This window comes from Sturnira hondurensis, unplaced genomic scaffold (genome assembly GCF_014824575.4).
Source record: "Sturnira hondurensis isolate 20B ecotype Veracruz unplaced genomic scaffold, ASM1482457v3 Scaffold0010448, whole genome shotgun sequence".
NCBI classification, from domain to species: domain Eukaryota; kingdom Metazoa; phylum Chordata; class Mammalia; order Chiroptera; family Phyllostomidae; genus Sturnira; species Sturnira hondurensis.
Window position 1 is genome coordinate 1,429,105 of NW_028083079.1, and position 27,260 is coordinate 1,456,364.

Here is a 27,260-nt window from a genome sequence, read left to right on the forward strand (position 1 = left end):
GGAGATGGCAGCACTTGTGCCCTGACCAAATGACCACATCATTGGGACCACTACATGCTCGATTTAAGAGTTGGCTGAATGCACAGCACTTCCCTGAAAACCAGAAACCATCTGTTGTTGCGTTATTGTCCCCCTTCACTGGAATGGACGGCCCCACAAAGACTCTTCAATTCAGAATGGTCAGTTTGGCAGGGTTTTTCCCCCACACATTTTAGGTCCTACATTTCACACCATTTATCCAGTTGCCCTGAAAGTTGTCTCCAAATTCTGACTCTGTGGAGGTGACATGCAGCCAGATGATGTTAGTGCCATTGGTTTTATACTGGTGTGAGGGCCTTCCCTTTGGTTGGGGGCTTCCAGAACACTGTCTGGAATCTTACTTCACAGATCTGTGATGAGAGAGGCTGGTCTTTGGAGATGTAAGAGACTTCAGAAAGATTCAAATCCAGCCCTTTCATTCTTCAGACATGGATCCTGAACTCCAAGGACAGGAAAGGAATAGCTCCAGGTCATGCTGTGAGTTAGTGGTTGGGGCATAAGCGCATCCCTTCTGATTCCCTTGTGGGGCTCTGTCCACCACACCACATTGCTTCCCTGCTCTCTATCTTAAACTCTCTTTTTAACCCTGGAGTTGTATCTTCCAAAAAGACAGAAGGAGAAGCATACTATTTAATACCCTTTGTGGTTTCAGTCTTGGTCTAGAGTTTCCTTTTTTGCTCAAGTGTTTGGATAGATGAAGTGCTATATGACAGAGGCCAGGAGAAAGGGTTCAGTCTGAACTACTGTATAAGAAGACAGACAACACATTCTCAAGAGGAAAGGTGTTTGTATCCACATACTGGAATTTATCCACCTGGACTGATATGGTGCTGTTGACCTGTAGGTGCTGCAGCAGGAACTGAGAGAGATTCTGGTATATCTTTTCAGTTTGCACTCCAGACTCACACACTGTCACCAGCGTCTGCTTTTTGACATCTTTGTCGATGAGAAGTTCCAACTTTAGGTCGACAGAATGTCCTGGGCATTTCACATAAAACTGCAGTTGGCAAATAATGAAGTACCAACCTGGGAACTGGATGACCAGGTTCCCATCCTGATATCTGACTCCATGGATGATGCCATCTTTGTTCCAAGACAACTTGGTTTTGTTTATATGCTTTGACACTGGAGAGAGAAGAAAAAACAAAACAATTATGGGGTAGATGGCAGGTGCAGGCTAAAAATGTGAAGTCTTTTTCAAGGTTCCCCATTCAAGACTTGTGTCTTCTATAATACTGCCTGCTCTTAATGACCACCTGAGATACCTCCTGTGTTGCTCTTTCTAGGTGGTGCTTAATATTCTTCCCTTTCTCTAATGCTCAAAGCTGAGAGTAAGAACACACAGGGTGCTAGACCTCTCTCTAGCTCCTGTAGAATTACTTTCCACTTAATTATTATATTACTCCGTTATTACAATATCTTTGCCTTTTCAGACTACAAGCTCCTGGATGTATTCCCCTCAAGTTCTGGACTATCATGTTCATTTATCCAATCAATCAATGAATACTTGATCAAGGGGGGACTACTATTTGGTAGGCATTGCACAAAGTATCAGAAATAGGACATTTATTTTTAGTAACCAATTTAGGCATCAAGATGTCCAGGAAAATCTCAGTCTGTTTACTTTCAGAACAAGATGCATCCTTTAACCATTCATTATCTAAATCTTTAAATATCTTCCTCTTCTTAAAAAGGCAGCCAAACATAAATGCAGATAGCCCTTACATGCACATTAAGGAGCTCTTCCAAGCTGGGACTTAATAGAAGGGTAGAATGTCAGCAGATCCTCCCAGGGGTGTTCAGCCTGCGGCCCATGGACCACATGCAGCCCAGGGTGGTATGAATGTGGCCTGATACAAAATAGTAAATTTACTTAAAACATTATGAGATTTTTGTGTGATGACATATTACAATGTATTTAATATGTGGCCCAAGGCAACTCTTTTTCCAGAGTGGCCCAGAAATGCCAAAAGGTTGGACACCCCAGATTATTTATGTGCCAACATATTCCTGTCAGAATCGAAGTCTGTCTGGGCCCTAACAAGGGAAAGTCAGCACTCGGTGCCTTTCAGAACTGGGAAGCAGGCCTGTTTGTTTTAACAGCCTCTATGCCTTCCCTTCAAACCTCCTTGCAGTTCCATTGGAGAGTGCAAACTAATCTAATTGCAAAATTGAATTTCTAAAATGAGCAGAATGGCTATTCAGAGAATCTTGGCTGTTGCCTCCATATCTCATCTTTCCCAGTGTAAGTGGCTCTAATTATCTCATTTATAAGGAGGCTCTTACCTTGCAATAATATGCAAATAGGCCCTGTGCTGACTTGTTCATTAAGCTGTCAATCTGGGGACAGGGCAGTATTGTGGTCCCTTTGTGAATAACTAGGCAGAGGCAGAGATTAAGAGCCTGCATCTCTTGTATGAGGAAAAGCACTATGCACTTGGCCTGCAACTTGTAGGGGGCCGAATAGAGAGGGGTGGAGGGGGTGGGACATAGAGGCCTCTGGGAGCCAGGTAGTCGGTGAGAAGGCGTGAATGCAGGGCAGGTGGCTGAGGCTAGAGGAACCTTACTGTTTTAGAGTAACTCTCTTCTCTTTCTCCTAAGGCATTTTAATTCAAATTGTAAAAGATAGCTTGCAGGCTAAACAGAACACATCTGCAGGTCACATTTGGCCACAGGCCTCATCGTGACCTCTGGCTTAGAAGTTTCAGAATGAGGAAAACAGGTGGAACAATTGTCACTGAACAACAATGAATTTTTAAAAAAGTTTTCCAAATGCAAAAAAGGCTGCAGGACTTGGCCCTGAAATGGTTGGAGTTCCTAGATTCAGTTACTGACCTTGGAGGTAGGCCCATGACTTCTTGAATGGAGCCCTTTCCAGGATACATGAGATGTCCTCTGAGCAATTTCCTAAAAGTGAAATCACACATTATCTGTTTCTCTGCTCTGGGAGTGGGAGACACCAGATCTTTTCCCACAGCCCTTTGATGGAGACCATGACTGTGCTGTTTCCATCTGTGGGCAAGGGGCATCTGTTTGTTTATTCATTTTTTTAGTGGTTTACTGTCTTTATTTTTTAATTTTAATTTATTTTTATTTAATCTCATATGTTATATTTTGTAAATTTAAGGCATACAGCATGTTATTATATATTATAATATGATTGCCATTGAAGCAATACTTATCACATTACATCTTTGTAGTATAATATTCATTATATTATACCACACATTAGATCTCTATAGCTTAGTTTTTTTTCTTTTTTAAAATTGTTAACACTATTACAGATGTCCCCCATTTTCCCCCTATTTGCCCACCTCAGTCTAGCCCCTGGACCCCCTCCCCTGGTTCTCACCACAGAAATCTGTTTATTTCTCATTTTGCCATCAACTACCTTAGTATTTTTTAAAAATGGACCACTTCTACTTGGGCTTTTCCCAGACTGTGGAAGTTGGGGAATGAAAACATACCTGACCCAGGTTCCTCTAAGTACCAGGTGCCATTCTTGCCCTATTACAGGTTTCACTTCACCTAGTCCATTCCCATCTCACTCAGCCCGGCCATGGTAGTCGGGGCAATGATAGGTGATTGTTGATGGTAACTGCTACTGTCCTTCCTTTGAGAGTGCACCGGATACTGAACTGTGTGCTTGTACGTATTCAGCTAATTTAATTCTCAGAGTAACTCTGAAAGGTTAATCTGGGGCCTAGACACAGTCAGTGGTACCAGGTCAAGCAAGTGGTTGGAAACTCCGAGATTCACATCTAAGTCTGTATCCACCCAGAGGCCAGGTTTCCTCCTTGAGGCTGTTTTGCTAGATAGTGGAGATTAAAAACATCCCTGTGTTCAACTGTAAGAGGATATAGGATCAAAGAAATCTAAGCAGGGAGCCTGCTATCAGGAGCTCCGTTGGCAGGGGGAAAAGACAATGTTTATGTCATTATGGCTTAAAATATAAAAATGTTTTATTAAATATATTTACTGGTGATGGTGGCTTAGCTTCTTATGATTGTAACTATTTTGTATGCAAAGAAACAAGTTACACATTTCCTACACTGCCTCGTGAATTCAACTTACTCTGGGCACATTCCATTTTTTCTTTAGGCCTTGATTTCCCTAGCTATAAAACTGGTAAGTCTATGACCTGACATTGACCTCTTTTGGATGATGTCATTATAAATGACTGTTCGTTCTGTCCATCAGACACTAGGCAGCCATAGGCCAATTCAGCTGAAGGCACTACACCCGTGAATTTGCTTACAATTCTTGTTGGGCTCACAATCTTCCCACTGCCCTCTCCTCCCCGGCCTGAGAAAATCTCTCGACTCTTCATGGTACTGGACTTGGAACAGCTGAACATTAAGTGAAGAGTTCCCTCTGCTGCCTTGATAAGCTTGCTGCTAGGGGCATCTTCACCTGAAGCATTGCCCTCACCCCTTAAAGAAGCTCTCTGATCCACATGTGTCTTTCCTGATGAGGACTGGAAGGCCAGCTTCCAGGCTTCTGAATCCATCTTTCACTCATACTCCAATGAACATTGTTGCCCTGCCTGTTTCAGCCCACAGCCCACATGTTTGGGGTGTGTAGAACTGAGATAGGATAGTGAGAGGCTAGGAGAATTCCTGGGCAAGTGGAATGGGGAAACTGAGACAAGAAAATTAAACATGACCAAACAGTTTAAGCAACTTACAGCCAGCTGATGAATCACAAAACCTTATCTCCCCTGACCAAGGGCACTTGAGAGTGAATGGTTAATACCTCTCCTCCCTAACCAGAGAACACAAAGCTTTGATGGCCATAAACCACAGATATCTGGGGGAAGAGAGCAATGCTAATGTGAAAGGAGAGGTAACACCAGAACAAGGGGAGAAGCTGCCAGACTCCCCTTTCAGCTCCCTTAGGAATTTCCCCCTCTCCAGTCCCCACGTTTCCCCGATATAAACTTGCTTCTGAAAGCTCAAGGGAGAGTGGATGGTATGGCTTTAACTCCTCCCCTTCTCAGATGGCTGGCCTCTGATATTTATAAAAGCACAATTATAATCCAATCCCCATCTCTGCTTTTTGGCTGAGTGGTGACAAGCCCTGGACTAGGTTGCCCTCTTGTCTCAGAATCAGATTCAAAACACTGAGGACTGCTTACTGTCTAATGCACTGTGACAGCTGTTGAGATTTCTGTGGTCCTGCCTCCTCTTTGTGGGGTGTGGAACATCAGGTCCGCAGGAGCAATCACAGAGAGGCGTGTTTAGCTGCGTTCTGCTTGAATCCCCTTCCTGACGCCTGTGTGCCTGCAGGATCAGGGCCAAGCTTCTCCACATGGCTTTCATGTTCCCTTGTGTTCTCATCCCTCCCCTCTGTCCTAATAAAATAATAATAGTAATAGTAGTGCTAGGAATAGTAATAATAATAGCTAATACATTTTGAGTGATGGCTATTTTCTAGGTACTTTGCTAAGCATGTTACATGCATTATTTTACTTAATCCTTACAACCACCCCACAAGAAATGCATTATAATGATTTTCATCTTGTGCCTAAGGAATCAAGGTTTTAAAGGGTTAAGTGACTTTTTCACATCCATACATCTAGTCAGTGGTGTAGTGGAGATTCAAACCCAGGCTGCCTGATTTTAATGCCTGAGTGGATTGCTTATCACTACTGGAGTTTGGGGGCTTCTGCTGCCCCTAAACACACATGTTGATTTGCCATTCCACTGGGATTCTCCTTCACTGGGCAAGTAATGGCTCATTTAAAGCATAGCCTGGCAGTCATCCCTTCTAGGAAGCCTCTTCTGACTGTCCCCTCGGTGTTCCTAGTTTCCTCCATTGGACCACAAAGGGACTACTGTTTATATATCCCCACTGCCCCGCACAGAAGATGCTCTGTGGATATTTGTTGAATTGGATCATCTAGTTCACCTCTCTCTCTTCCCTCTGTGGATATCAGGTAAGTTCTTCAGGCATGAGCAAGGTGAATGGGGTGCCTGGTTTGCCTTTCCCCTCCAGATTGAGATACCCCTGGCCTCATTCTCTCATTGGTCCAGCAGGTTGGGCTAGATGTAAATGAGAGGATAAAACTTGTACCCTGGAGTGAGCTCTGCTCACAGGCCAGAGGTCTGCTCACACCGTGCCGTACGTATCAGGTGAGCTTCTGTAAACAGATGGCTGTAAAAGTACAAGCCCGGGCTTGCCTCTCACATAGGCAGGTTCTTTTATTTTTCTCCCCCTTTGGTCTTTGCATGTTTGGTGGGTTGACCTCAGTTGTAATTCTGAGAAACCCAAGAATGAAAAAAAAAACATATTTGAAGTATTTGCATTTCCTGAAGTCAGATGGCGTGGTGTATTTTAATTTTTCTTGAAAAATCTCTTAAATGGTTTCAAGTAAAAGGAAAACCATGAGCCACTGCCTGTGAGAATGACATTGCTAAGGAAAGTGTGCTGGGCTCCAGGATCCAGGAGAGGTTGCAGATAGAATGAATGCCGTGGTTGAACCTGGAGAGGAGCTCAGAGGAGGCCTTGGCCATCTGACAAGGCTGTCAGCAGGAAGGCGGGCAGCCTGCTCTGCTGGCCCTGAAGGCTAAGGCTGCAACCGCGTGTTTAAGGAGTTGACCCACTCCGCTAATGGCTAATGGTGCTCTCATCCCCATTTCTCGGATGAGGCAATGGAAGGACCTTTACTAGGGGCACACAGATTAGACTAGAAGTCACAGTACTGGGACCTCAAATATTTGACCAGTCAAGTGCTGTTTAAAGAGGCATTGGGCTGCTCTGAGGGTCATGTGGCTCTTGTCAAGAGCTGGATGAACATTTTATGTGGCTCGTGTCTCCTTAGCACCCTGGGGACATGATTTTCTAGTTCTGAAAACAGGAAGGAGTGACTTATCAATGGGTAGTGCTATGTGCAGCTGTAATCCTGCAATGTCCCTGGAATTTTGTGTGCTGGGAGCATAGAGTACAAAACATTCCCTTTCATTCATTTCCCAGATGAATGTAAAATCTGGGATCAGGGTTGGTTTGAAGAACTGAAGACTTCCATGGGGAAAATGAGAGCTTTCTGTAAGTCATGGCTGAGTGTATGGCTTGGGAGTTAGAAACTAGGAATTTCCCCTCTTTGTGTTCTCATGTCCCTAGCTAGATGGAGAGCAGTGTGGATTTGATGATCTAGGAAGCCCCTTCTCACTTATTCTACCAAGCTCTGTAGACTCAGCTGTACACTGCCAGGCCTGCCATGGGGCAGGGGAAGTCAGTCGTAGCTCCAGCTGTCTGTCTGTATGGACATGCTGCTCTTCCCCAGCTAGAAGACTGTCTTCTCCTAGTCAGACTCCAGACATCTGCCGTGGTAGAACAGAACATTACAGCTCTGGGAATAATCAGAGTTACATAGGGCCTGGCTCCTTAAGGATGTGCATGCTTCATAGAAATGGAAGTTCCCGAGAAGTCACTTGGTCCAGGCATGGTAATCAGCAATAATATATGTGCTCCCCAATGTTACCCCACTGCATACTTGTCCTAGGTCACTCCATAAGTTAGGGACAGAGGCAGGACCAGGGTCTAGTGTTCCTTACTCCTTTGGGGCATTCTATCTTTCAGTCAACTCAAGGGCCCTGGGAATTCTGAGGGCCAAGGCTTTCAGATGGGAAAGAGTTGTAAACTGTTTTCCCAAGCTTTGGACTCCTCTGGAAGGTTCATGAACTTTCTAAGGCTTTTTTTGCAGGGAGGAACCTGAAGAGAAATAGGTGCCAATGAAACAGTCCTGGCCAGTTGCACTTTCAACCACTTTCGAGCACTTTCAATGTGGGTGAAAGGATCATGTTCTAGAAGTGAGAATAATGTCAACCTGAAGATTGGACCCCACCTTGAGATCTCATAAGGTTCTGCCTAAAAGGGCCATTAGATGCTAAGTTAACCACAATCCTAGTTCTGTGAGTGGGGACACTGACCCCAGAGGGGCTGGGCTGAAGGTATGGCCCCAAGCCTCACTAAGTAGCAGAGCTGGGTTCAGCACACCCCTAGTCCAAAGTGTTCTTCCTGTTTTTTGGTCTTTTCATGGAGCAGAGAGGGTTAAATGGAGGACGCAGTGGGTTTGCAGCTACCAAACGCAGCAGCAGCAGCACCACAGCACTGGACTGAAAACAAGACAGCCGGAGGTGCTAGGAAAATAAGCCTCTGGGCTCCCTCTTGTGGGAGAATGCCAGAAGGTGACTTCAGGCCCACGTGCTGAACCCTGCCAAGTCATCTGTTGGGCCATCAAGCTTACATTAAAGTGCAACAATGCCCAAGGTGGCAAAACAAACCACACCAACCATTGTAGCCAGATGGTATGTGGTCTGAGTGCCGGGCTCCTTCCAGGTTGGTATCAGGACTAGACAGACACAGTACATCTCCAAACAAACACCTGGGTTTTGGCCAGGGCTTCAGACCTGTCACTTCCTCTTACTGACCCTCAGTTACTGCATCTGTAAAGTGGGATAACAGTCAACCAGATGCATGGATCCTGTGATGATACGATGCGACGATGGATGTCAAGTGGCCAGTGCAGAGTGTGATGTACAGGAGACAGCCAGCGAGTGGTAGATAGTCCCTCCTCCTCCACTCCTCTTTTCCTCCTTGTTGCAGTGGCCCTGCCAAACACTACTGCTAAGCAGAGAAATCTGGCTGATGAAGTGCTCTCTAAAACAAAGCTCATAGCGTTATATGACGGATTAGTCTCTCAATTATGTATGTAAGTGTCTGAGGCCATCTGACACTTCCAGAAAGGTGTGCAGAATCCTCCTTCCACCTTTCAAAATATTTTAATCCTCCCAGGAAAGAGAGGAATGACTCTGCATCTCCCTGGGTCTGGCTGTATTCCACTGGGCTGGTGGAATACCCAGGAGAGTCCCATCGGGGGCATCTAGGGGAGTGTCTCTCCGTTATCAGTGGAGTTTGGAATCAAAGTGAATCACTAACCTAAGTTAAGGGCGTTTCAACTGGCTTTAGTTTAACGATCTTCTTGATGCCACCAAGCCAACTGGTGATGGAGAAGCTCCAGAATAAGTGGCCTTGGATTTAAAAAGAGCAGTTTGGGGGATACCAACCCTGGCCTGCTCAGTGATACGCACCTGTAGAGAAAATGATCAGTAGTACAAATGGAGATTAAGTTGGAGCTCATCTGAACCCCTTGAAGGTTCCTAAGGATTTTAGGGTCTTTTCAATCCTGACTTGTAGTTTGGGAGATAAAACTATCTGACCCTATGGGTATTTCTTTGGAATTCACTTACAGTAAATGCAGGTTGAATCGATAATATGGGGGCATTTAGGAAGCACCTTTAATGTCTATAATCCAAAAGACAAAGTAAATCTGGAGTCTCATGGTGAAATCTGCTAACATTTTAAACAACTTTTTGAAAGCACTTCTTAGCTTATTCTAGATGCAGAAGCGTGACAGCACCCTTAGAACGTTAGTCTTGGGACCAAACCAGCGTGGATTCAAGTTCTTCCCTGCCACTTACTAGACACTCAGCCTCTTTGAATTCTCCTAAGAGTGAGGATAACAGTAACCTCCCTTGAGGAGTTGCTGGAAGGATTAAATGAGATAATGCGTAATAATGAGCTTTTGTCCACCACCCAAAATGTACAAAATGACGTCTGGCTCCCATTCCATGGTTCAGGGCTGGCACTGCTGAGCTGGTAGAAATTTCAGCCAACACATGCGGTTTCCCGAGGGCTTGGTTGAAATAAATAATGAAGCCAGTTTGAGGAATAGGCCTGCTTTCCCTCCCCCACTTCTCTTTCTTTCCTTTTTCCTTCCTCAAAGTATTTGAAAGATGAGGATTTCCTCTGGATTTAGAGACTTGTGACTTGTATGTACTAAATTCAAGTAATACATTTTAATGTTTCTCAGTGATCAAAACAGTTTTTTCCTTTTCCTCCCTCTCCTCTTGTCTTCCATCTCCTCCTCTCTCTCCTTCTCCCTAGTTCCCCCTCTCTCCTCTCCAGGGCAGAGGGTGAGGGTCAGTGTAGACCCTTTAGCACTCTGCATGGCCTCCCCAGCACCTTATTTCACTTTATTCTCCGTGGCCAGTTTTCTACTTTCTTTATTGTGGAGAGATTTCTTTTTCTTGTTAGCTCTGCCTTAGGAAAAAATGAGTTTAAGAGAGGGTTTGTAGTGAATGTATTTAAAGTAAATGGAGAAGCAAATAAGCTCTCTGAGACCTGTGACTGGCTATGTGAAAAGTGATTGGCCTCCTAAGTGGAGGTAGCCCCCTCTTGCTAGGAAAAAAAAAAGCAACAACATCTGCTTGGTTGGATCTCCCAGCCTCTGCTTATCTAGATGCAGATCAGTCCAGCTGATAGAAGTAAGATTTGCTGCTTTCAGTCTTTGTAGGGAAGGGGGCTGTTGCTCCCCTCCCTGCCTCTTCCGCTGCCAGGGCGGGGTCCTGGTGGGACTGGGACTGTGTGGATCACAGCCATGTGACATCAGGGGTAGTGGGGTTTGGTGAGTAGTTAGCCTGAGTGGTTTAGCTTCCTCGCCTGCAGTGGGTGGCGGTTCCCGTTTCTTTGGGAGTGGGTTCACTGGATTCCGTTAGAGAGCCAACCTCACTTGATCTCTCTAATGCCCACATTTTCTTTTTAGCAAGAGTAGTGTGGAGGAAGGTGCCTGCCAAGCCAGGCAGGATTTGTAAGTTGTTATAATGGTAAAAGATCAAAGAATATTAAGATATTTGCTTGATTCCTGGAATGTTACACCCCAAGCAAAGTCTGGGCCAGGGTTAGGCCATCTGACTTACCCCAATCACTTCTAATCTTTTTGAAACCAGGAAATTCCAGTCCAACTAAGGGAGAATGAGTTTCTCGGAGTCCTAAGACTGGAGTGTAGGTGTGCCAAAGTTCAACCCAGTTCTCTGCCTTTTGTGCCTCGCCTTTCACTGGAGACTGCATTCAGGTGAGGGTGGGGAATTCGAGGATGGGGTTGTCAGGACCTTTGTGTAGTCTATCCACTTTCCTAAGGGCCTCTAGGAACCTCTGGATATGGTGGGCACAGGGCATTCACAGAAAAGACAAACCCCTTCTAACTGGCAGGAGAAAAGGAATCATCCTAGATTTTATGACTCCTCAGCTACATAGCTAGGGCTTAAACTGGCCCTCTAGACCCCTATCCTGGGCCATTTATGCTCCCCACCACTCCACCTCTCATGCAAAGGCATGTGTGCAGCCACCCTGATGGCGCTGTCTGCCTTGGAGCTCAGTAACGAGTATGCTTCAGTGACAGGAAAACAGACAGATGCCTGCAGGTTTGGAGGAAGTGAGGAAGGTACTGGCAGGATCGCAGCCATGGAGAACTGACAGGGGCCCTGGAAGGGAGCATGATGGGATTTTACTAAGCACCTGGACAAGCAAAAGGGCTCCAGGCAGGTCAGCCTGGATTTTGAAGTCTTGCTCCACTCCTTGCTAGCTGTGTAGTTTTAGGCAAGTCAGTAAACCTCTTTGTGCACCAGTTTCTGTTCCTATAAGATAGAGATAATAATTATCCTTGGGGCTCGTTGTGAGAAGTGTGTGAGTGAATTGAGAAGCCCTTAGCCCTGTGCTAGGCACATCAGTGTTTATTATTTTCACTCTGCCAAATCCTCAGGTCCTCATTCATGAAGTGAGGGAATAACAGGAGAACTGATTTAAAACTTGTCTGCAGAGTTCCTTAAGGGCAAGGAAAAACTGCCATTTGGTTGTCGGGATGTTGAGAAGTCCTGGGAGTGAGACCAAGGTGACAAAAATCTTTCTGCAAAATAGAGTCAGTAGAATTTGAATTTCTGCAGTGTTTAAGAGGGGAAGTCGTGTGTATGGGTGTGAAGTGTGGAAATGGGGAGAAGAAGAAAGTAAAAAGAGGTAGGAAGAAGAGTAGATCAGCATGCAAGGTAGAGAGCTTTGAACCCTGGGCAGAAAGCTGTCCCTCAGGTAATGCCCAGTGGCTGGAGTGGAAGAAGCCTTAGGAGAACGGAAGGGTGCAATTCCCAGTTTGCATCATCCTCTGCAAAGGAGTGCACTGCCCACCAGCTTCTCTTATACCCTAAATCCTGCTGCAGATGTTGCTGTACACAAGTGTTGCTATAGGAACACTGGGGAAATTAAGGCAGAGGTGTCTTTACTCTGTGGTTTGGACAAATGAGCTGCACGAGCACATACAAGATACAAAACGCGGTGGAAACAGAAAATTGGAACAAGAAGTGAGGAGCAGCAGCACATGCCTCACTCTCCCTGCAGCTCTCCTGAGTTCCTCATTGTATGTGGGGTGAGATAGAGCCCTTTTATTTAGTGGCAGAGGAGGGTTGTATTTGTTGTTGCATTCACTCTCATAGCAGTTCTGTCCAAGAGTTATTTTAACTCCGTTTTCTAGAGGAGAAGAGGAGTGTGCACTGGAAGGTTCTCCTGGCCGACAGTCCCAATACATCCTGGAGTGATCCACTGAGTCCTAAGCACAATGGAGTGAGTGTGAATGGCTGCTGCTGACCAGCATCCTGGCCAGGAAGAGGAAGTTTGTCCTGGGACTGAGAAATCTCTCCTCTACAAAAAGGGCTTTTCCCCATGGATTCCCTGCAGTTAATGGTCAGGCTGTGCTGAGTTACTTTAGTGTTCATACATGGCCCTGCTTCCCAGGCTCTGAACTGCTGCCAGCTTCCTGCTGATGGGGGGCAATGTCCATCAGCCAGTGGCACAGGGCTCCCTGAAAGTGTCTGGCTTCTGCTCTTGTATGCTCTAGTGCCTCTGGAGCTTCCTCCTGGGGGTTTCTGGGAGATGGTTCCTCTCTGCCAAGAATATCTTGCAATGGCTTTTCTAAAGGGGCAATTTGCTGCTTGGGCCTGTGTAGACAGGCTTGCTAGAGGCAGAAGGTATGGCTGCAGATTTCCTCAACATTACTGTTAGTTTTTTCTTACATATTTAAGCATTAAACAACAGAGTTATGGTAAAGTGTCAAAGCTGGAAGGGCTTTCCAGTTCATTGAGTACACTGCCATTACGTTACAGATGAGGCCCAGAGAAACCACCTGCTGAAGTGACGGTCTGTTCTGGAGACTAGATCTTACATGCTTTCCACCTCACGATTCACCGTGTAGACAGTGGGTCAAGTGAAGGGAAGAGTAGGCTTGCATTAAAAGCAGGAGAAGACCAAGTACCGCACACAACACGTCATGGACATTTACAGCTGAAGCACATCTTACAGGGAAATAGAGGGGAGCCTTGGATTCTGGTCCCTGTTCTGCAGGCAACTCCTTGGATGACCTTAGGCAAGTCTCACTGACTGCATGGGTGTCAGCTACTCATCTGCAAAATGGGATCGCTAATTCCCGTGTTGCTCACTCATGGGAGGGAGGCTAAGATCTCTGCAAGGGACATTCTGAAAGGTCTTTACCAAAGTTTCTAGCCCTAGTGCAGATTATTGTTAGCATTGTTTTATCTGGTAACATTACATTGTGAGCTGAAGTTGGTTTTGGATTAGTTTGTATTCTGATAATTCCCACTGGCAGCCAAGATAAGAGATTAACAAATAGTCTAGTCCATGGTGCCCACAGTTTTGGATTTCATGGGTTAATGACATTTACCCCAAAATGAAAATTCAATGACCCATACAGAGTGTCCATCTTTTGATTTTTTTTCTGTTGCGACCATTAAAACAAAATAAAATAACTTGGACAAAAAGCAAACCAACTTAACTTTCATCCATATCAGCTCCATGTTGTAAAAGAAAGGACATTTTAAGACTATAGATAGGAAAAGACTCTGAGAGCAAAGGAGCGCCCCTAACATTAAAAATGGCTGGCCGTGGGAAAAGGGGTAACCTTGTCTTTCTTCTCTGATTCCACTCTGGACTGTTGAAAACTGTAATAGGGGCAAATCCACTGGTTAGGGCCCCTGTGCTTGGCAGCCTATGCTGGAAGTTCTCTGCAGGTGCTAAACTGAGATCCCAAGGGGCTGAGGTCACACCGCCTCATTAAAACTGTCCTTGTCATTGAGGTCACATCCTTGTTAAAAAAAAAACTCTCAAAAAATGAAAAGTTCTGGTCTTGCTAGAAAAATCTGGGTAGCTGTGGTGGTGGAATGGTGAGAGTAGGGAAGGGAAATGACTTTTGCTCTGTGTCCTTGGCTTTCTGGAAGACTCTGTGAGAACATGCCTTACATGTTGTTGTGTCAGAGCTTGTACTTTTTCCATAATAGGGGTTGGCAGACTCTGGTGTGTAGGTCAAAGCCAGCCTACCTCCTCATTCTGTAAATGAAGCTTTATGGACCCGTAGCCCTGACCGCTCATTTGCAAAGTCCATGGCTGCTTGTGCGCTACAACAGAAGAGCTGACTAGTTGCAAGAAAGACCTTATGACCTGCAAAGCTTAAAATATTTACTCTCTGGCCCTTTATGGAAAATTTTTTTGCTTACCTTTTCATTATACCATGATTCTTTTTACTTTAATGTGACTGTCTACAGAGGCATTATGAGAATTGAGGTCACATGCTAAGTAATTAAAGCCACAGTTAAGATACTGTTGACAAAGCTATAATTATTCATCTTTCCCGAAAGATCCAGAGTGCTTGTTTGTTTTGGGGCCTTTGCCCCTCCTTTCTAAGCCTCTGGGTGACAGATAGCAAGAGAGACATGCTTAAGGGAACTCCAAGTGTGGTGATGTTGGTGTGGGAGGCTGTGTGTAGACACTTGTGCCCTCCTCTGGTCCCAAAGATCCTCTGGTGTTCCTGCCTGTGATGACCCACCCTTTCTCTTTTACATTTTTTCTCTGAGCTCTCTGGTCATCCAGCTGTGTTTGTTACTGAGGTTCTAAAGATTGCAGAACTGAGATGGGTTAATGTTCTTGAGTGAAAAGAATACTGGGTAAAAGATAAGGACATCTGGATTTTAGGTTTAGCTCTATATTACCTTGGACACAACACTTCACCGGGTCTTACTTCTCCTCTGTACAATGCAAACATTAATCTGATGATCTCAAAGTTTTTCACTTTCAGTGCTAACCTAACTGCATATCAGTCCTCTGGGGCTGGTAGAGACAATACATTATTTAGTGACCTCAATGGTAAAATATGTGGAAGGTGTGGAGAAGGTCTGTTTTCGCAATTCTTCAACTGTAATGTGCATTTTGGTGACTACCAATTATTTAATGATTCCTATGTATTGGTGGCCATGCTAAACAATTTATGAATGAGATCTAATTGGCTTCTTGAATGCCTTCATAAGGTAATATTGTTATTCCTGTTTCATAGATAAGGAACTAAGGCTCCCAGGTAGGGTGTAGAGCATAGAGCCAAGATTCATACCCACACTTGCCTGACTCCAGATGGCAAGCCTTTAACACAATGCTGCTTTGTGTGCCTGCCCATGTCCATGTGACAGCCTGTGCCAGAGGTAGAATGTTCATTAGTGGGAGAGTTGAGGGATGGTGGGAGACTTGTGGCGATGAGAGTGCACATCAGAGCCTGCTGTGATGAATTGACTTTGTCAGCTCTGCCCGAGCAGCCTGTACCTCCGCTTCCACCCACTTTTCTGTTGAGCCCTGCCATGATATTTCTGGCTGTTGATCACCTGTGTGGCGTGATGTGGATGACTCACTACACGTTACTCTTAATCTCAAGGTCTTACCTCCTTTAAGGGGGAATTTTCCTGGTGAGTTGGGAATGTAGTCCTAGAAGAGAAGAAATAAACAGTGTGAGGATGATATTCAATTGAAACAATACACTCCCCCACCCACACATTTTGATTGTCCTCAATGTACTGTGCTGTTTAGAATTCACATTCCATTTGACTCTTACATTTTAAAAAATAAATTCACTGACTTAGTTATAATTCCCTTGCTCATGCATTTACTTTACAATGTGCCTGTCAGAAAAGCAGTTCAATTACTATCCTTATTTCACAGGCGAGGAATGGGGGGCAGGGCTGAGAGAGGTAAAATGAAAAGTTTATGGCAGCTCAGGGACCAGAATCTGCAACCAACTCCCAGTCCAGTGCTTTTATTTTTCTTTTAATCTTCACATGTGTTATCTTTCCCTCTTTGGTCCACTTAAGAGCAATCAAATATAGTATATAAATATATGTGGGTTTCTTTTTCCATCTTTGATTCATCAAACAGTAAAAGTAGGTTGTAAACATACCAGAGAAGGTACATTTATATCTCTCCTGTGGTTAGAAATTCTGAATTAATTGTCATATGCCAAGCATCATGAGGATAACATTATTAAATTGAGTCCCTGTCCCCTGGATTTATTATGTTAAAAATAGAATATAATATGGAAATATTTATAAACATAAATAAGTGCAAAAATATTATATATGTATATATCACTATATATTTTATATTATTTACTGTACAGTAAACATAAGTGCAGACATCAGTATTTACACCGATAGCCATGAGATAGATAGGAACAGATTGTGTTCTGTGGGGGCACCACCTGGGTTGGGGCGTTGCAGGGGATGAAAGGGATGTCTTGTTGAGCAAGCAGGCAACAGAAGCAGATGGCCACAGTTCTTCACCCCTAGTAAATTGTTTAGGGACTAACTTCCCCACAATCAGTCCCCTTTCCCCTTCTCTCCACTTCAGCCATGGAGATATCCCTCAGGTATCCTGACAAGAGTAATAGGTTGAGATCTCCTGTGGGACATTGGATTGAAATATTAATAAAGACCTAGAGAAGTTGGAGCTCTTACATAGATGAGAACAATTTCTCCACCTCTATCAAAGCAAGAAGTTAGCAGCTGCCTGTATCTTATTTTCTTAGTATTCAGTATAAATACCAAGGACCACATCTGGAGTTCTCCTTTTATTTTACCACCTTCATAGGGGCTCTGCCTTTTGCCTTCCACTGAGGACTCTTTTTCTGGGGACTGGGTCTCTTCTCCAAGCCAAAATGGTGGTACAAGTCCAGGAAGTGTTCTGGAGGCAACACCCTAGCTCAGCACTGATCTGGAGATCGCAGAAGCCAGTATAAGCTCTCGGGCTTCAGGTTTTCAGGGAAAAGAAAGGAAACTTGGCTTCACAGGTTCTTCCCTCCTTGCTCTCATATTCTATGATTTTATTGCTGTAGTTGAAAGCTCTTAACCTAACTAACAATACTGTGCACTTGTGGTCTCTCGGATGTGCCTGCAAGTCATAGGAAAACCTGATACCACAAAATTCCCCTCCATGTTGCCTCAGTGAAACAATAAACAGCATCTCAAAATTTAATCAGCACTTAATTTACTGCCGAGCATGACCATTGATTAGCATGATGTTCAAATGGACAAAGAAAATCCTCTATGTTTGGGTGTGGTACTAAGATCACTGCATTTGTTGGCTGCACAGGAGAATATGGAGGTACAGTGAGAGAATGCCAGAACAGCAAACCTGTGGAGCCATCCCAGGGGCCTCTGGCAGTTGGGAAATACCAGAGAATCATTCATTCAGCACATATGGAATGAGCACCTGGTATGTGCCAGGCACCAAATTAGTCATTGGAAAACATCCTGTGGATTTTATGGCTCAGTCATTAAAGCAGTTATTTAAAATATACAAATAAATATATAATTCGAATTTTAAGTTGCTGTAAGAGCTATGAAGGCAAAAAGTCCAAATATTTCAAGGTTGTACAGTAGTTCCCTCTTATCCAGGGGGGATGCCTTCCAAGACCCCCAGTGGATGCCTGAAATTGTGGATAAAACTGAAATTTCTTATATACTATGTTTTTCCTACACATACTGACCTTTCCCCTTAACCAATATCCAAATCACCAGCATCACAGTAGTGATGGCTTTGGAGCTGTTATTAAGTAAAATAAAAGTGATTCCAACACACGCACTGCGATAAGATACCATGACGGTAGACCTGAGCACCCCATGGCCACTGAATGACTAACAGGCGGGGAGCTTTTACAGCATGGAGATGCTGGACAAAGGCATGATTCATATCCTGGGCAGGTCAGAGGGGGATGGAGGGGGATGTGGTGAGATTTTATTGCGCCACTCAAAGTTGTTTATTTCTAGAACTTTCCACTAAATATTTTTGGATCACAGTTGAGCACGGATAACAGAAACCACAGATAAGGTGTGGAGGGAGACTGCTACGCTCCTCAGGCACTTGAAGTTAAAATGCAAATTCTGCCTCTGCAGGTTTGGGTAGAGCCTGGGAGTCTGTATTTCTGACAAGCTCCCAGGTAATGATGATGCTGCTGGCCCACAGAACACACATTGGGTAGCAAGCCTGTAGAAGATAATACCTGGGAGGAGGACCTCATTTATATGGGTGTCAGAGGAAGCCTCTGTCTATCATTTGGGGGCTTCTTGGTTTCCTAACTTCAGATAGGAGATGTCAAAAACAAGGTACCTTTGTACAGGAGAGTCCTGTGGCTTAAACCTTCACCTGAGACCCAGGGCAGCCAAGACAGGAGTGTGATAACTCCTATTGTAAAGAGCTCTTGGGAAAAAGCCATCTAGGTCTCTTGGAGGCCCATGGTAGACAAGATCAGAGAGTCAAAGCCAGAGGAGAACCGGGACATCTTTCAGGCCATCAAGCTAATTTTATAGAAGAGGAAACTGAGACACTCATGAGTCAGTGGCAGATGTGAACTGAAGTTCTCTGGTGCTCTTTCCACTTCCCCAGGAGTGGCTACCTTTAGAAGCCAAGGGCAGGAAAGCTCAGTCTTCCCTCCTCTCCCCTCCCATTTGGAGATAGGAAAGCAGGGTATAAAGGAATGATGACTTCCAAATTGGCTGAGGACTGTATGTGCCCTAGGCACTATGCTAAGTGCTGTCCATCAGTTCTTCAGTGTCATGTCCCTCCCCCCCCGCCCCCCCAAGCACACACACACTCTAGAATTCTCTCCCACATCTTGCCTGGGAATCTGGGTCCTGGCTGGGGAAATGAACCATCTTCCTCAGTGACTTGACTTTGAGGTGAAAAGTACACGGGCACAGACACAGACAATGGATCCTCCTAAGCTGTCACTTTCAGCTCCACTAAGTAGCTCAGAAAACTTCATCTCCATGGTTACCAACCAGCTACACTTCCTTCAGTGAACTTCTTTTGGTTCAGATTCTGGGTATCTGATGCATGTCCCCAACAATGTTTCTGTGCATGGAGGGAGGAACCGTCACATTTTAACCTGCTCATCCAGATGAAATGACCCAATCCCAGTCATCTTCCCTGCCTAGGACTCCCATTTTCTCACTTTGTTTAATCATTGTGATTACAGAACTAATAATGCTACTGTCCACTGTGTTGTTGACAACAACATAGTTGTTGTTAATAACATCTTATTACAGATGTTAGGTATAAAGTGTTAGAGAATGCTTGAAAATGATACCTATTTTGGCTACTCTCTTGAGCCTAATGATGTGCTTAATTTGCCTCAGCACCTTGAAAGGCTATTTCCTTTCACAGAGCAATGCTGTGCAGAGGTAGACAGCTCCCAAATGTGCTTTTGATAAATACGTCCTCTCGGATTGAAAATGGCCAAAGGCAACTAATGTTTGGAATATGCAGGGGGGTTCCATATCCCCTTCCTTGCTGGCCTTGTGCTATCTTACTAGGTGGGCCACAGGGACCTTTGCCAGGAATGCCTCTTTTCTCTCTCTTTTTAAAAAGATTTTATTTATTTATTTTCAGAGAGAGGGGAAAGGAGAGAGAAAGAGAGGGAAAGAAACAACAATGTGCAAGAGAAACATTGAATGGTTGCCTCTTGCTTGGCCCCAGCTGGGGACCTGGCCGGCAACCCAGGCATGTGCCCTAACTTGGAATTGAACCAGTGACATTTCAGTTTGTGGGACAACATCCGACCCACTGAGCCACACCAGTCAGGGTCCCTCTCTTATTTTCAAGTTAACATTATTAAACTCTTAATCCTCTGGGGCTAAATACTTTATGTGTACTATTTTATTTGGTCTTTACTCCAAGAGTTAGTGACTAACCAAGACTTAGAGAAATGGCAATGATTACAGAGGGTCCCACAGATAACAAATAGTGGGAAAGGATTCAAACTCAGGTATGTTGACTTAGATGGCATGCCGTGTTGCCTTTCTAAGGAAGGGCAGGATTAAGCTGAGGCAGAAAATTCTGTGACCCTGAGAAAGTAGATGGAGGTCATAGGAAATTCCTAAGAGAAAGACGAAGTTCACTGAAGGAAGTGTGGCCTTTGTCTTGGTATGGTTAGTGGAAGTGGGGATTGAAACAGAGTGGCTTACAGCAGCACTTCTTCCTGTGAGGGTCTGGTTCAAATGCTGGTTCTGATTTCATAGGTCTGAGATGGGTCCTTAGGGTTTGCATTTCTAATGAGGTTCTGGATGATGCCCATGCTTGCTGAATAGCAAAGGCTTAAAAGACATCACTGAACAGGCAGTCAGAGCACCTAAGGAATGGGGGTATGGCTACAGGAGACTGAGTGCGGAGCTGGGCTCAAGAAGACTTCTTCCTAGACTGCTGACGGGAGTGGCATCCTATCTCTCACCTTCCTCTATCAGTGCTTCTTGCTGCCCAGGCCTATTTCCTGCTGCTACCCTTTGCATGCAGTTTGGACTGACTACTGTTTTGGCTCTGCCTTTACTCTCCTCATGCCTAGGCTTGCCTTCCTCTGGAATGTACCTTTGCCTCACCTGGAATGCCCTATCCCAATTCTACCCGTCACCGTCCTTCCAACAGAGAGCTCTTCTGCCTTGAAGAGTGCCAGCTAATAAATGTAGAAGGAATGAGAGAATTAGGCAATCATTATTCTACCCTCAGTGCCTTAGCTGACTCAGACCAGGGTCATTGAGGGTGCCAAAACCACTGAGTGGAGGATATTTACATGTCATCAGAGTATTATTGCCCCATAGATTGCTAATTAGTAAGAAAAACAGTGCTTTACAGAAGAGATGGCCAGTGGTTACCACCTTAATCAACTGACTAAACATCTTCGCCTGTGATGGGACAGCCTGACGAACGTCTCCAACCATGCTACAATAAAAAGTCAGTAACATTACCTATGCACTGTAATTGCAAAAAGTGTTTCACCCACATGTAATCACGAGTAAACACTGAGACAAATCTAAAAAGTGAACTGTTCTACAACAGAACTAGCCTGGATGCTTAAAAAAAAAGTCAGTGTCATAAAAACAAAGGGCAGAGAAGATTCTTAGATCATTGCTTCTCACTCTTCAATGTGCATATAGATCACCTGGGGACCTTGTTAAAATGCAGATGCTGATTCAGTAAGTTGAGAATGGGGCCTGAGATTCTGCATTTCTAACAAGCTTCCAGGACTGCCCTTCAAGTAGCAGAGATCTGGATTAACAGGCATAGCCAAATGTGGTGTGCGACCTGAACATGGGTTCTGGATCCCCAACAAAACAAAGCACAACCCCTGTAGAAAATATCTTTGGACAAGTGGGAAAATTAGTATATGGGCTGCATGTTATTATTATTAGATGATCTTACTGAGTTAACATTAACTGTCTCAGCTATGATAATATCTTTGCAGTAAGTAGAAGATGGCTGAATACACATGTACGTGGAAGGTCACACTGTCTGCAACTTATTTTCATTAATATATACATATGTACACATTCATATAAACATATACATACACATACATATATATACAGGGAGAGAGAGAAGGAGAACACAAATATGGCAAAATATTAACACAACAAATTTAGGTTATATGGGCATTTATTATTCTAGTTTACTGTAGGTTTGAACATTTTCAAAATAAAACTTTGGGCATAAAATGTGATTATTCTAACCCTTGGAAGAGGCTCAGCTTGCATTCCAGCTCTTCTGTTAACCCCTCTCTGACTCTAAGCAGAAATTGTCTTCCTCTCCTGTGGTCTGTAGCATTCTGTACCATTCTGCCCTGAACTCAAGCTCTTGGATATTTGGGCCTCACTCTTTAGTCTAGAGAATTCCAAGCAAACAGAAGTTCTGCCCTGTTTGTTTGGTCCTCCCATCACAGCCCATCACAGGGCTTAGATCCTGAGATTTTCAGAGGATGTTTTTTACTGATAAATTAAATGCATGAAAGAGGGTAACTTGGGTACAGGGAAGTACAGGGAAGTGCCACAGGGCATTTCAAGTCACCTCTTAATTTTATTTGAACTTAAAAGTAAACAAACAAACAAAACCCCATATTACCACTCCAGTCACTACCCTTAAACAGGCATTCAGTTCCATGCTTGGTAAGGATACATTGTCTAAAAAAGGAATTTTCTTTGATTATAACGAGAAAGGAGGTAGCTGCTTTCTTTTCTTTCTAGAAAGGGTCTCCTTGAAAACCTAGTGATTTGGTGGGAATGCAGACTGGTGCAGCCACTGTGGAAAACAGTAATGAATCTCCTCAAAAACTGAAAATGGAACTGCCTTTTGACCTGACAATTCCACTGCTATGATTATACCTTAAGAATCCTAAAACACCAGTTCAAAAGAACCCACGCACCCCAATGTTCATAGCAGTGCTATTTACAATAGCCAAGTGCTGGAAACAGACTAAGTGCTCATCAGTTAAATGAATGGATCAAAAAACTATGGTACATTTACACAATGGAATACTGAGCAGAAGAAAGGAGCTCCTGGAACTGGAGAGTATTATGCTAAGTAAAATAAGCCAGGCAGTTAAAGACAAATACCATATGAACTTGCCTATAAGTGGAACTTAATCAGAAAAACAGACAAGCAAGCAAAACATAACAAGAGACATCGAAATAAAGAACAAACTGATAGTCTCCAGATGGGAGGGGGAGGGAGATAAGGGGGAAGAAGGGAAAGGGTCATCAAGGAACATGTATAAAGGACCCATGCACAAAGCCAAAGGGGGTAGGATTGAGGGTGGGTGGGGCAGGGGAAAATGGCGGTGGGAAAATGGAGACGACTGTATTTGTTCTAACCTTTTAGAAAGTAAAGTATTCTCTTCAGGGGCTGGAGAAGCCCAGTTTTGGGATTTGTAAGAGAGATGTCCTTACCACTGAAGACCCCAGAGTCCCTTGAAATGTAAACACTTCTGAGGTCAACCTCATAGCCCACCTCCTTATCAAACTAACCTTTTGTAGGAGGTAAGAGACATATTTTTTGTTTTTGCTTTTGCTTTGCTGTATAAATTGTGTGGAATTTCACCCTGATGTATATGTGTGGGCTATGCTGTGCTAACATAATAATATATCACTTTTCTTTCTTTCCATATCATGGTGCGGAGGTGTCTCTTTGTTGGTTGTACTTTTACATCCTCAAGGGTGTGTTGGTACAACCTCTTTGGAAGCCAACTGACAAAATTCCACTAGGAATTTATCCCACAGATATATTGTTAGACATGCAAAGTGAGAAAAATTGTAGACAAAGACATCGTGTTCTTCATTATACACAGATAAAAATACATTATGAAGCAATCATACAATAGAATACTATGTGACTTCTCAAAAGAATAGGTGAATGACCATGTATTGGCATGGAAGAATCTCCCAGATGTACCATCAAGTCAATAAAGTAAGGTGCAGAACTATGAGTTTACTGTAATCATATGTGTATACTATATATTTGTTGATAAACAGATTTTTGGAAGGACAAGGAAGAATCCGTCAGTGGTGGTTATCCCAAGAAAGAGGGCTTGGTAATGGGGTGGGTAAGAGATTTTTACTTTTTTCTTTCTCCTTGTTTCCTGTTTACCAATCTTAAATCATTTGAATATAATATTTTATAATACATATACTGGTTTTAAATACAACCAGTGCATGTATTATACAAAGTGCAATTTGTAAATACAAAGTACAACCACCACACAGACGTAGAGATACCACTAGATGACTGTTGCAAAGCAACATGAAAGCAGGGTGTCTGTTGGCTTTGTTTAGGTCTATGAATAATCCCATTACTTAGAACAGTGTCCTACACACAGTATATGCCCAATAAAAAATTCGTAATAGAAACTTAAGTGCCTTTTTTGTCTCATCCAAAAAGCTTGATCTTGGAGTTATTTGATCTCAAGGACAAACCTCAAGGCAGTCTCTGTTGGTTTTCCCGAGTGTGTTACATCTGCTCTTCTCCATCCCTTTGCTCGTGTTCTTCTACCGACCAGGAGTTCCCTCTCGTTTGATGTCCCTTCTCCGCTTACGGGAAATGATACATGTCTCTCAGGCCAGCCTGAAACTTCAATCTCCAGTGAAGTTTTTTCTTAAACTTGCCTGGGAAAATGTTCTGTCTGCTTAAATTGGGATCTCACGGTAGCGCTAGGTGCCTGCCTACCATCACTTACTACATATTATGACTTCTCTTGTTTCAGTTGTGTCTGTCCATGTGCCCTTTTACCTGCAACTGTGACTTTTTAGGCTAGTAAAGCTGTTCTCATGGTTCTCCACCCTGGCCCCATCCATCCTCACGCATACAGTGCTATGTGGCCAGCAACCCATTTCATTTTTAATAATTGGGATGTGAGTTTAAGTTCTTTGGTTATCTCCCATTGATTTTTTTTTTTACCATAAGTCCTGTTGAAGTTTCTTCATTTGTCTAAACTCTCTCTATCCTAAAAGTCAGCCTGCGTTCCCTCTTCCTGCACGAAGCCTTCCCTAATAACTTGGGTTCCAGGTAATAACCCTTCTTATCTCTTATAATAGTTAATGTATTAACAATTTTTTGAAAATGACACGAGTAAAACACTTAAAATCACAACGCTTTCAAGCGAGTAACTGATACTTTTCAGGCTAAGAAATCACAGCATACCAAACCATCCAATCTGGTTGTGAAATGAATCTTTTCATATCCAAGCATGAGGTCTAAGTCAGAGAAATGGAAGGAAAAACAGACAAAGGTCCCCAGAGCTTTGATTGGGAACAAAGTTGTGCAGTGCTTCCGTTGCTGTCCGTATTGGAAAAGAGAATGCTTTCTCAGTGCACACTCAGGCAGTGGGCTCTACCACTTTCTCAGGATGACTTAGTTCAAGCCCTGTCCCCTTTCTTTTTAAAAAAATATATTTTATTGATTATGCCATTACAGTTGTCCCATTTCCCCCTCATTCTCTTCCACCCTGCACCCCCCCACATTCCCCCCTTTAGTTCATGTCCATGTGTCATAAGTCCTTTAGCTTCTACATTTCCCACACTACTCTTGTCCTCCCCCTATTTTCTCCCTGCCATCTATGCTACTTATTCTCTGTACATTCTCCCCCCACTCCTCCTCCTTTCTTTTACTCATTTCCCATGTTTACAAAAACAAAGCAGAGAGATCCATGCTAGTTCCTGTGTAAATAGAATCAATTCAACTAAACGTGGGATTTGCATAAGAGCTGTTCTGGAGCTTTCTCTAACTTTAAATGTCATCACCACACCCGCCCCCATTCTCCCTCTCTCTTTCTGCCTCCCCCCGCCCCCGCCCCAAGCAGTTCTAGTTGGAACCTTTAACTAGACCTTAAAGGCCACTTTGATTTCCTTTCTTTGGCCTTGGTTCACATCAAATTAGAATTACAGAAATTATAGAGCCCCTATCAAAATAAAAGTGCCCTGGAATATTTTCAAGAGTATTATTCTTAGTAGATGTAGGTAAGGCCATTAAATGGTGAGTTTCATACATTCTACTACTGAAATCAAATATTAGCATTTATTTCCTTTCACTTTTATGGAGATACAAGACTCAAAGCTTCATTTAAATTTCAACCCTGAGGACACTTGAGAAAGATACCACAGAGGTATGTTAAAGCCTGTTCTTTTTAGTAATTCATAAGTTATAGGGCATTCAGCCTAAAAGAACTGAAGGAAAACCAGAGCAAATTCTGTAGGATTGTAATACTGTGAAAAACGAGAACCATGAAGGAATAAACAGAAATGTTCTCATTTTTGTGGGGTGGGGAGAGAGTATAGTTCTTGAATCACCAAAATTAACAAAAATTTTACTTAAGGATGCATCAGCAATGTATAATTACAGTACACTGTTAATTAATAATAAATGTTGGTGGACTCTATACAAAACAGTTTTCTAAAATATAAAGAAGTGTCCTCCTTCATCTCTTCTGTTTTTGCAACAAAGGTTACCATTTACTTTAAACAGTAAGTCTCCTGAGACGATTTGACTACTGTATGCACCGTAAGTTCTTGTACTTTCGGTATTCTGAGCAGTCTCAGAGGGAACAGGTGTTAAAAACATTTCTGTGCCCTGCCTCTGTGCTGTTTCTTGTGACACCCTAAACTCTTCAAAGCAGTGACTTGGGAGGAAGCTTGCAATTTGCCTTGTGGGTTTCAATGCTGAAATGCCCAAAGCTCTAAGCAGCCCTGGTCTTCTCTTTTATCTCCTTCCCTCACCGACCTTGGCCTCTGAAACTGAGATCCTTGTTTAAAAAAAACAAAAAGCCCCTGGAAATGGATGAGGCCTCAGAAATCTGAAAAACATTTGGACTGAAAATACAGAACCTAAGAATCTTATCCCAAGACCTCAAAAGCAAAATAATAAGTTGTGCAAATAGGTTACCCGGTTTCCTTGCTGCTTCCCTCTTTGATATGAGTCTCCATCTCTTGCAAGGTTTAAACCTTAATCTCTCAAAGCCTGTAGCTCTTCTGCCCTCTTTTGGCTCATGGGAGTCTGGAAAGTTTTGAGATGATGGCTCAAAACATTTTTCTTTCAAAAACCCAAATATTTCAGAGTTAATTTCCCATTTCTTTTCTCCCTTTCACTACAAGATCGATGTACTTCTTTTTTTAAACTCTCTATTCATTTATAGTCTATTACCAAGGCTTTCTCTCTGGGGTAAAATGAATATAAATAAGAAAGGAAAGGCGAGGAAGAGAAGTCCACTTACCGTCTTCTGAACTACCAACACCATAATGGTTGCCACAGCAAGGACGAGACACAGCGCCAGCGTGGCCGTGGTGAAATAGAAATAACTGCGGCTAGTGGTTCCCAGGTGGCTGGTGACGGAGCCTGTTGGCTCCTGCATGGCTGTGTCTTGAGAAGGGGCCACTTGGTTGAGTGCTTGCTGCACTCCTGGGCCCATTCTTATATAGTCTTCCCCACATCACACCTTATCTCTCCTCATCTGATTCGGTTCTGGGCCCATCTCGGTTCCAAGAAGGATTCTCCCCTGCATCCTGGATCATGTGACTTGGAAAAAAACCTTCACCAGCTGCCTCATGAAGCAGCTCTTCTCTGGGGGCGTGAGGTGAAAGGCAGCAGCAAGGGTGGGGGAGAGGCTCATTTTTCATCGCCAGAGATTAATTTGAGTGCAGAGAAACTGTAGCTACACAGAAGGTAGCTGATGTCAGAGGGCGAGTAGGAAAATGACA

At 43.6% G+C, this 27,260-nt stretch overlaps 1 protein-coding gene across 1 annotated transcript; it reads right to left on the reverse strand.

The window, feature by feature from the left end:
• Window positions 1-204: 204 nt before the first annotated feature.
• Window positions 205-27,260, reverse strand: TNFSF8 (TNF superfamily member 8). The gene is made up of 4 exons (XM_037059138.1): window positions 26,777-27,260; window positions 15,642-15,684; window positions 2,875-2,946; window positions 205-1,164 (listed from the first exon to the last, which is right to left on the reverse strand). Exons 1-4 carry the CDS (start codon window positions 26,969-26,971, stop codon window positions 770-772), a joined length of 705 nt encoding a protein of 234 aa, XP_036915033.1. The 5' UTR covers window positions 26,972-27,260; the 3' UTR covers window positions 205-769.